Raw genomic sequence first — 9,221 nt, 5'->3', positions numbered from 1 at the left:
GGAGGAAGAGGAGGAGGAAAAGGAAGAAGAAATCAAGACATTCAATGACTTCCTTGGAATAAAAATGCTGTCCGCACCTGCCTTTAGACCCACAGAAATGCAGGGAAGGTTCAACAACAAAGGGAGGGGCCAGGCCTGGGAGCCAGGGAAGTACCCAATTCCAGATACTATGCCCAGTTGTTCCTTTGTTAATCCTGACTCCAGCCTGAGGAAGCTCCTTACTTTTTCCTTCTGAGAATCTGAAAACCAAGATGTTGAATAAGCCAGACTATAAGTTCACTGAAGGCCTGACCTACCCATGATTCTTATTTACTAGCTTAACTGCTACAGGACCAGAAAAGGCTGTCCATAAATGTTTTGGATGAATTTGGATGAATGAATGGTATCCAAGGAAACATCAAAGGAGCTTGGGGCTCTTCCTCCATAGCAGACTCTGAGCTGGGTTCAGGGTTGCAAATGTGGCTTGAGTGGGGCCTGTTTTTCTGGGGCCCAGCTCCACCACTGGTACCTGTTGATGATGGTTGGCAGGAAGCAGAAGAGGAACTTCTCAGGGATCCGGATGAAGGGCAGCAGCCCCAGGTAATAGAGTAGCAGCACCCAGAATCCTCGGCTTATTGTGAAGGACAGTGGCATCTCAGGGTTCTGGGGAGGCCAGGACAGAAGTGAGAAGGGGGAGCTATCTGCTTCTGGGGTAGCAGAGGGGAGGCATGGGCTGCAGGGGAACTATGCTGGACATTCAGGAGGCCCTAGTCACCTCTTGGCCAATGCTGGAGGCCTGAAGGTACCCTCTTCATTGCTACTACTAGTCCAGGGCTCACAATCCCACTGCCCCACCTCTCCAAATCCTGTTAAGGAGTCCCCTTTTCAAGTTTTTAAGGAGCTTCCCAGACCCCTCCAGCTTAGAGCCTCCTGGGTAGGTTGGATTCCAGCTTCTGGGAGGAGGAGCCATGGAGCAGGGAAGAAGAGGGACTCACGGCAGCCTTGCACTTCTTCATGATCGAGCTCTTTTCCGAGGCCCAGATGGTGATCTCATTGCGGTCAAAGCGCCTCACCAGGTCTGCTATCTAGGAGGAGGAGAGGGAGGATGACAGAGCCAGGTCTCTCTCTTGGGCTTGGGCTGTGCTCCTACCCCGATTGACTGCATTTTTACCTTGTAAATGAGCTCCTCATCCTTCTCCTTGATTTCCACACTCATGGGCACCTGTGGAAACCTCTGGAACATGTCCTCCAGACTCACCATGTGCCGGTCTGACCCATGGGCAAAGTGGCCTAGAAATGAGGACATGGGAAGCAGGATCAGAAAAGCATTGGTGGGATGGGGGCAGGAATTCAAGGAGGACCCAAGAAGGTGGCCCCAGCTTGCCAAGCACCTGCTCTCACCTGGTGAGAAGTAAACCTCCAGCTCCTCCTTGTAGAGGGGCAGCTCCTGGGAGAACAGGCAACATGTGGTCAGGGGCACACACTGGAGAAATGGCAACTTTGGGCGTGGGGGCGTGACCTACCTCAAAGTCCAGGCTGCTCACATCCTTATTTAGGCCTGACTGGCGGGACAGGTTCTTGTCGTGTGACACTACCACCACACCATCCCTTGTCAGATGGCAATCGAGTTCCAGGAGATCTGCTCGCTGGGTCATGGCGCTATGGGAGCAAAGATCAGTGGGGTGCAGGGACAGGAACAGTCCACACTAGGTGTGGGCACATGTGGGCAGAATTCATGGCAGGAATCTCAGGGCTCTGGGGAGGCCAGGACAGAAGTGAGAAGGGGGATCTATCTGCTCCTGTGCACACCTGCACACCTCTAGGGGGCTCCAGACACCCAGATTAGGACACGAATAGCACTCTTGGGTGTCCCACAGTACACAACTGTGACAACCTTACGTGGCCACGTGGCCGGGAGGTGGACTTACTTCCTCATGGCCTCCATGGTGTTCTCCAGCAGCTCTCCGGAGCCTGTGAGGGGTGGCTGGGATGGGTCCCTGGTCCTGGCCCGACCTCATCAGCCACCTTCCCAGTTGCTGGCCTCCTTTTGGCCTCAGTCTCGTCTACCGCCAGCCCAGGTTGTGCTGGCCTCTCCTTCCCCATTCCCTGCTTGGCCCTCAACAGCTCTCTTCCTACCAGAGTCTTGGCCCTGCCTCCAGCATCCTGCCCCTCTGTGCTGCCCACTGTGGTGGCACCTGTCTTGCTAGCTTCACTCTACCCCCAGTAGCTGCCAGCTCTTCTCCCAGCTCACCTCCTCGGTGGGCCACCAGGCGGGGACAGAAGGCTGGGGCATGGGGTGTGTGCAGCAGGCGGGGCCGGCGCAAGAAGAAGATGGACAGTGTGATGTAGCCGCCCAGGGCAGGCAGGGCGTAGTACAGCAGAGGGCTCATGGCCACACTCCTGTCTGCCTTCCCGATGCTCTGTCCCAATGGACTGCAGCTGTCCCAATGGACTGCAGCCTTGCTGCCTGCCTGGCTGGTATAGGCGGGCTCTGCTACTGGCCGACACCACGCCCCTGGGACTTGCTGAGCCTGCTGCTGTGTAGCTGGCAGGCAGCCAGGCTGCAGGGCTCCCTGGGGCTGGGGTAGAGGTAAGAGTCCAGGCAGCCCAGGCCCTTATAGCCCCAGGCACCCCTCTGTCCTTAGCCGGGAGGGGAATAACATGTCCCCACACCTCAGGGTCTGTTACGAGTGTCCCCCCTTTCATGGGTGCTTGTGGCCAGGGTACACAACACACTGGCCCTTGCCATTTCCAGAGAATCTGGGGGTGTGTAGGGTGCCCCTGAGTCACCCCCGAATCACCCCCCAGCCAGTTAGACAGGAAGCCATTAGAGAGGGAGAGGACAGTGACTAAGGGGAAAATTGACCCCACTCTTTCTAGGAGTCTGGAGCTCCTTATACCCACCCCATCCTCAACCCTGGCCACTGGTACCAAAGGTCACCAGGGCCATGTAAAGGCACAGCTGGGAAGCAGCTGGGTTGCAGCTCTCAGTCTTCAGGCAGTGTTGGCTAGGAGAGGGCGGCGGCGCACACAGACAGACCAGGGTGATCCATAAACACATCTCTATATTTATATATTAGATACAGGCACGGGGAGGTGGGCAGGGGCACGGGACTCTCCACGTGCCCCCGCCTCCAGTTCCACTCACCCACACACAGAAGCAGCAAGGGCGTTAAATGTGGCAGCTTTGAGGGGGGAGGGGGTTTAGGCCTGGGCTTGGCTCCTCAGGGATACTAGCCCTTGAGACTTAGGAATGTTCCTTCAGGGAAAATGGGTGGAGTTTTAATGAGGTGACTGGGACAGGGCTTGCCCTACTTAGTGCCCCTGCCCCTCGGTAGATCCTGGGGCAGCCAGGGCCTTTCTATTCCAGAACTTCCAGAGACTGGGCAAGATGGAGGCAGAGCAGCAGAGAGATTTGCTCTAGGGCCACTGAGCCCCTTAGGCCCACGGCTAGGTGGGATGGGGTGGGGTGGGGTGGGGAAAGGGAACCGGGATAGAGGTGAGAGGGAACCTCGGCCTGCCTGAAGCAGGAGACCCCAGCAGAGTGAGAGAAGGTAGCCAGGCCCACCCTTGGCCTGGGTTGCAGGGGTCTGGGCTGAGCACAGTGTCCATTTTCTAACAGTCCAGCGGGGAAGGGGCAGGCAGGAGGCAGGGCCTGGAGGAGGAAGCAGGCAGGAAAGAGCTGTTAGTGCTGGGAGAGAACCCAGTGCACCCTGACCCAGGCACCTCCCATTTCACCCTCACACCTGGTGCAATGTGTCTGCTTCCCTGTCTGCAGGTGGGAATACCACCAGCACCCATCACAGGGTGCTAGGGCTAAGTGCGTAGTGGGTGCTCATTAACCTCTCAGTACAGTGGTTAGGGTTCTGCGGGGCTGGTTCTCATAATCAGAAGGCCTCTGAGAACTGAGGCATAGAGAGGTAAGGTGTCTTGCACGACATCTCACAGTTTTTGTTAATTGCAAGAGATGAGGCCTGGGCCCCGGTGTGTCTGCCTTCCTTCCATCAGCCATAGCTGGCCAAGGAAGAGGCTGGAGGAGGGAAGGAGTGCAGTGTGGGTGGGGGTAGTCCCAGCAGGTTCCCCTCAGGTGTGTGAACTGCTGACCTGAGAAACAGGTGTGAGGAAGCCTGGCATCTGGGCTAGCCAGGTGCTGTGGGGCTCCTCCCAAAGCAATCATGGCACCACTTGCTTCTTTGCCCACACAGGGAGAGTCAAAGGCTGGCTTGGCTCCTCAGAGCCAAGTGACTTATGGGGGTCTGAAGTGGTTTCTGGGTTGGGTGTTAACAAGTGGGAAACATATAGGGTTGGAGAATAGGGCTGGGTCATGAAGGACTGGTGGGCCATGAGTCTGGGCCCAGGCGGGCCTCCTAGGCCTTCTGTCACCACCATACATATGGATCATAGTGTAAAGCACATTTGTGACTTTTCTGAGGCATGCCGGGCACCCTTGTGTTAAGGTGAGGCTGTGTATGGGCAGTGAGGCCACTCACCAGGCCCCAGGGGGTAAGGACATCTGTCCAGGTTATGGGGCCTCTGGGGCCCCTGGCTGGAAGCGGGCTGTCTCCTGGAAGATGAGCTCTTTCAGCCTCTCCTTGGGTAGATCATCCAGCTCCATGTCAAAAGTGAAGGGCTCCTCGGCTACTGGCTGGGGTAGCAAAGACAGTAAAGCTTAGCACGGGCACTGGGGGATAGCTATTCCCTCGCCTGCCTGCCTGCCCTGCTGCTGGTGGCTGGCGCACCTCATCTGTGGGGTCATAGTACTGTTCCAGGTAGGGGTGAGCCAGTGCTTCTTCCACTGTGATACGTTTGTTGGGGTTGAAGGTTAACATCCGGTCCAGCAGGTCAAGAGCTAAGGAAGCACAGGAAGCAGGGGTCAAAGGAAAGGCTGGAGGAGCTCCCAGAAGCATCACTTTGCCCAGTTCCCAGAAGCCTGTCAACTCAAGACAGCTGTAGGGATCACCCACTCTTCTCCAGATCTAGGCTATACCCAACTCCAGCACCTGAGTCTCTCTCACCTTTTGAGTCTGACTTGGGAAAAAGCTTGGCCCAGGCCACCTTGGTCTTGGAGGGCAGAGACTGTAGGTAGTTTCGGGCCTTCATGTTGATAATACAATTCAAGTCCTCTTGAGAAGGGGACCCCAGGATACCTGTGGGTAAGATGGAGGTCTTGGTGAGAAACCTCCTTCTCCTGGGAATGAACAGGCCAGGGAGGCGGGACAAGAGCCCCAGCCCACCCGCCTGCCCCAACTCCTCAGAGTCACCTCCCAGCCAACAGTATGGTGGAGAAGTGCAAGGGGTTGGGACTCATGCAGCCCTAGGTTCAAATCCTGGCTCCCACACTTCCTTGGGTGTTGGGTTTAGCCTCGCTTTTCCCATCTGTCAACTGGGGATACCTTGCTGAAACAATGTTGGATGCTGGAGGGACTCCACACATTGTGACACCCCTGACCCCGACCTCCAGAAATCTCACGTCTGATAAATTAATCCCTCTCAGCTAGCCAGGGCTCCCTCACCCAGAATGTGGTTGAGCTGGTCCAGGTAGTGCTTGCCGGGGAAGATGGGCCGATTGGAGAGCATCTCAGCCAGAATGCAGCCCACAGACCAGATGTCGATGGACTTGGTGTAGCCCTGGGGAGGGGGAAAGTAGTGGGCTCCTGGGCTGCCCTCAGCAAGGTTCTGTTGTCTGGGCCAAATACCAGGCAGAGGGCAGAGTGCAGAGACCTGGAGGAACCACTCTGCTCTTTCCGGAGGCCAAGGCCCAGAGGATAGGTGTCCTGTGTCACAGGGGTCAGGGGCCAGTGCCTGGGTCAGAGATGGCTCCAGGGCTTCCCTTCACAGGTCAGGAGCTCTCCTACCTTGGAGTTAAGCATGATCTCTGGAGCCCGGTACCAGCGTGTCGCCACATACTCCGTCAGAAAGCCAGTGTGGTCATGTTCAGGATCAGCAATCCTGGCCAGGCCAAAATCGCAGATCTGGAATCAAACCCAGGCTATTAAGCTTGGGTATGAGACTGCCATGGCCCAAGCAGTCACCCCGCTACGCCTCATCTATGCTGTCCCCTTGCCTGCCATGCTCCAAAGCTCCTGGTCACCTGGCAGCCCCAGGGGAGGAGGGAAGGCACTCAACCCTCTGACCTTAAGGTCGCAGGTGGTGTTGATAAGCAGGTTGGAGGGCTTTAGATCCCGGTGGAGCACATTGGCTGAGTGGATATACTTGAGGCCCCGCAGGATCTGGTAGAGGAAGTAGCAGATATGGTCATTGCTCAGCTGTTGGCTTTTGAGCAACTTGTACAGATCTGTCTCCATCAGGTCCTGCACAATATAGCTGAGGATGGCTCCAGAGACCCCCAGGTGGGGGGTGGCAGGAGGCACTCGTTAAGGAAAGCAAGCTCTGGTGAGTAGGCCACACATCCCATCCTGCAGGGGTCCCTTGGCCTCTTGGACTCACCAGCTGGGCAAGACTCAGAGCCTCTGTTGCAGCTCAGCTGGTGACCCTGAGCAAGGCATTTCTGTTCTGTGGCCTCAGTTTCCCTAATGGGGAAGTGAGGATATTAATAAACTGCAGCAGGCAGAAGAACTTGAACTGTAAAGAGCAGCAGCTCAGGAATTAACCCACTGATATCCAAAATCCCCATTCTGCTTCTTGCTGGCTTTATGATCTTTGCCTGTCTGTGCCTTGGTTTCCTCACCTGGTGAGTAGAGGAAGTAACTGTTCTTTAGAGGGTAGCTGGAGGAGATGACCTCTCTAGAGCAGTCAGTCCAGAGCTTGGCACACTGGAAGTGCTCAGCAAACATCAACTCTTATTGTTAATATAAAAGCCTGAGCCACATGGCTGTTGAGGGGGTTAAATGAGATAATGTATGAACACCATCTGGCATGCAATAAATGTTTGCTTAAAAATAAATGCCTGCCTTATGGGAATGGTTTGTGCCAGAAAAACGAGAAGACACTCCCAACAGCGTGCTCCTACTCAAATAAGAGTGCCTGGCTATACATCAGAAGATGGAGGAGTAAATGTCCTTTTATACTTGAAGATAAAACAAAGATTAAACATAAATAAAGAAATAAATGCCACTTGGCTTGCCTCTGGAAGAATAAGTCATAACTTTCTTTGAGAGAGAACATCTAGACCAATCCTGCTGTTTTATAGATGGGGAGGTCCAGAGAGATGCAGGGACTTGCTCAAGGTCACAAAGCAAGCTGGGATGTGGAGATTTTCTGTCTACACGGTAGAGGGCTGCAGAGGCTGTGAAACAAATCCTTATTTTCGGGTAGAGGCCTGGGACTAGCAGGGGTGGGTGGGGAAAGAGGTGATGGGTGTTACAAGTTGCTAACAACCAAGCCAGGCAGGAAGTAGACTAGCTGGGCAATATTGAGGGAGGGTAACAAAGGCTGGGCTGTAGCTCCCAGGGCAAGGTGCAAGTCCACAGGTGACTAGGGTGGGGCTCTGAGCGGGAAGTCTCAGGGAAAGAAGGACCAGTTTCCATCTGGGGGAGGGGAGAAGGCAGTAACAGAAACACCTGATTCTAGGCTTTTTGGGCCTCAGTTTCCTCATCTTTGAAATGGAACTGATAAGGTCCATCTCCTAAGGCAGCTGGGAGATAGAATAAAAGTTGTCAAAACACTTGCCATACACAGTACCTGTCACAGAGTAGGCCAGCAGAAAAGGCAGTTTTCTTTCCTACTGCCTTCCTTCCAGTCTGGGGACCCAGACTGGAAAGAATCATCAGTCTGTTAAGCAAGAACTGACTGTGGGCAGAGGCTGGGTCATATCACAGAATTACAGATGTCAGAAGACAAAGCTCCCATAGAGACCATCTTGCCCAGCCACCCTCCACCCCACTGGGGCAGCGGGCAGAGAAGGACTTGTCCAAGGCCACCCTGCCAGGCTACAGCAGGCCAGGAGCGACCTGAGCCCTCCTGGTCCTCTTCTGCTCTATGGCCTCTCCTCTGCTGAAAAGTTTCTTTTGCTGGGTTTGTTTTGGAGGGTGGTAGGGAAGATGGAAAAAGAAAGAAAGCCAATGTTCCCCAGCCCAGCTTTGAGGCTGTGCCTGGCCAGGCTGGCCAAGGTGAAGGATACACATCTCTCATGGCTTCCAGTGTAGGTGCCCGAAGAATGTCTCGGATGCCAATGACATTCTCATGGCGGAAGCGCAGCAAGATCTGGATCTCTCGTAGTGTGCGCTGGCAGTAGGTCTGATGCTCGAAGGGGCTGATCTTCTTGATGGCCACTCGAGTCTTGCGCACATGGTCATAAGCTGAGCTGAAAAGGGGTCAGGGAGATGTTGCTGGACTTACAAAGGGGGAATCCAGGCCTGGTGGCCCCACCCAAGCCTTGGCAGGGAGGCCAGGGAGCAGGAGAGGGCTCTGGCCAAATCATAAACAATGCTGGTTCCTTCCTGCTGTGAAAGCCTGGGATCTCCAGGGAGAAAGCTGGGGACCAGCCAGGAGGCCTTTCAGTGACTTCACAAACAGAGGAAGAGACTGACCACTCACTGACTTCCCCTCTCCTCTACCCGCTTCCATTCTAGTTGCCCTGATCCTTTCTCTGCCCTTCCCAAGTTGGGCTCCCTGAACTCTAGATAGGTAGTCCGGGGTGGGAGATGAGTGGAGGAGATAGATGAGGCAAAAACTGCGAGGAGGAGGCAGTTGGTGGAGGGCAGAAAGAAAGGATAAGAAGGGGTGGGTTTCAGGGTGGGGTAGCTGGACAGCAGAGCTGTTCTCATAGGAACAAAAGGCCTAGAGCACACAGCCTGGCAGGGAGAAGTCACAGACCCCAACCAAAAGATGCAGGAAGGCACTGCTGACACCCTCATCCTACATCAGGCCCCTGGTAGGACAGGATGGAGGGGGGTGCAAAGCCATGCCCCACCCTGAGCCCTGCTCTTCTCTCCCACACTCCCTGGCCCAGCCTCACTACAAGAACCCAAGGCATCTCCCCCCCCAAAAAACGGTCCTTCACTCTCCCTTCGCCAATACTTACGCTCTTAGCCTCATCCCGTGTCCCTAAGGTCCCCAAGGTGCTCACAACACCCCCACGTCACTTAGATGCCCCTCACTTCATTATAGAAGGGCTGGTTCAAAGCCTCCAAGCCCCTACAGGGGGGGATGTAGGCGACGCCCCCCCACAAGCACTCCAGGGCCCCCTCCCTGGGACACTCCCCGAGCCCCCAGAGTCCCCTGTCTCTTCGGGACGCCCGGAGCCTCCCTGTCCCAGAAAACACAGGGACGTGCTTTTCCCC

The 9,221-nt window shown here is 55.3% G+C and overlaps 2 protein-coding genes across 2 annotated transcripts in view; both read right to left on the bottom strand.

Moving 5' to 3' along the window:
• Gdpd3 (glycerophosphodiester phosphodiesterase domain containing 3) overlaps positions 1-2,839 on the bottom strand; it is an 8,459-nt gene extending 5,620 nt beyond the window's left edge. Inside the window, exons 1-7 of the mRNA XM_015491246.2 lie at positions 2,231-2,839; positions 1,908-1,950; positions 1,503-1,638; positions 1,381-1,426; positions 1,151-1,269; positions 975-1,064; positions 509-642 (exon numbers count right to left, since the gene is read on the bottom strand). Coding sequence (XP_015346732.1) covers positions 509-642; positions 975-1,064; positions 1,151-1,269; positions 1,381-1,426; positions 1,503-1,638; positions 1,908-1,950; positions 2,231-2,369 — 707 coding nt within the window. The 5' untranslated portion in view covers positions 2,370-2,839. The remainder of the gene's footprint in view (positions 1-508; positions 643-974; positions 1,065-1,150; positions 1,270-1,380; positions 1,427-1,502; positions 1,639-1,907; positions 1,951-2,230) is intronic.
• A 188-nt stretch (positions 2,840-3,027) lies between these two features.
• The window catches only part of Mapk3 (mitogen-activated protein kinase 3), a 41,480-nt gene continuing 35,286 nt past the window's right edge, over positions 3,028-9,221 (bottom strand). Inside the window, exons 3-10 of the mRNA XM_015490661.2 lie at positions 8,060-8,247; positions 6,114-6,303; positions 5,835-5,951; positions 5,493-5,607; positions 4,995-5,126; positions 4,719-4,828; positions 4,470-4,624; positions 3,028-3,634 (exon numbers count right to left, since the gene is read on the bottom strand). Of these exons, the coding sequence (XP_015346147.2) occupies positions 4,502-4,624; positions 4,719-4,828; positions 4,995-5,126; positions 5,493-5,607; positions 5,835-5,951; positions 6,114-6,303; positions 8,060-8,247 (975 nt within the window). The 3' untranslated portion in view covers positions 3,028-3,634; positions 4,470-4,501. The remainder of the gene's footprint in view (positions 3,635-4,469; positions 4,625-4,718; positions 4,829-4,994; positions 5,127-5,492; positions 5,608-5,834; positions 5,952-6,113; positions 6,304-8,059; positions 8,248-9,221) is intronic.

The sequence above is a fragment of the Marmota marmota genome, unplaced genomic scaffold, assembly GCF_001458135.2.
Source record: "Marmota marmota marmota unplaced genomic scaffold, marMar, whole genome shotgun sequence".
In the NCBI taxonomy this organism is placed as follows: Eukaryota; Metazoa; Chordata; class Mammalia; order Rodentia; family Sciuridae; genus Marmota; species Marmota marmota.
The sequence above is the reverse complement of the archived record's forward strand: the minus strand, read 5'-3'. Positions and strand labels throughout refer to the sequence as shown.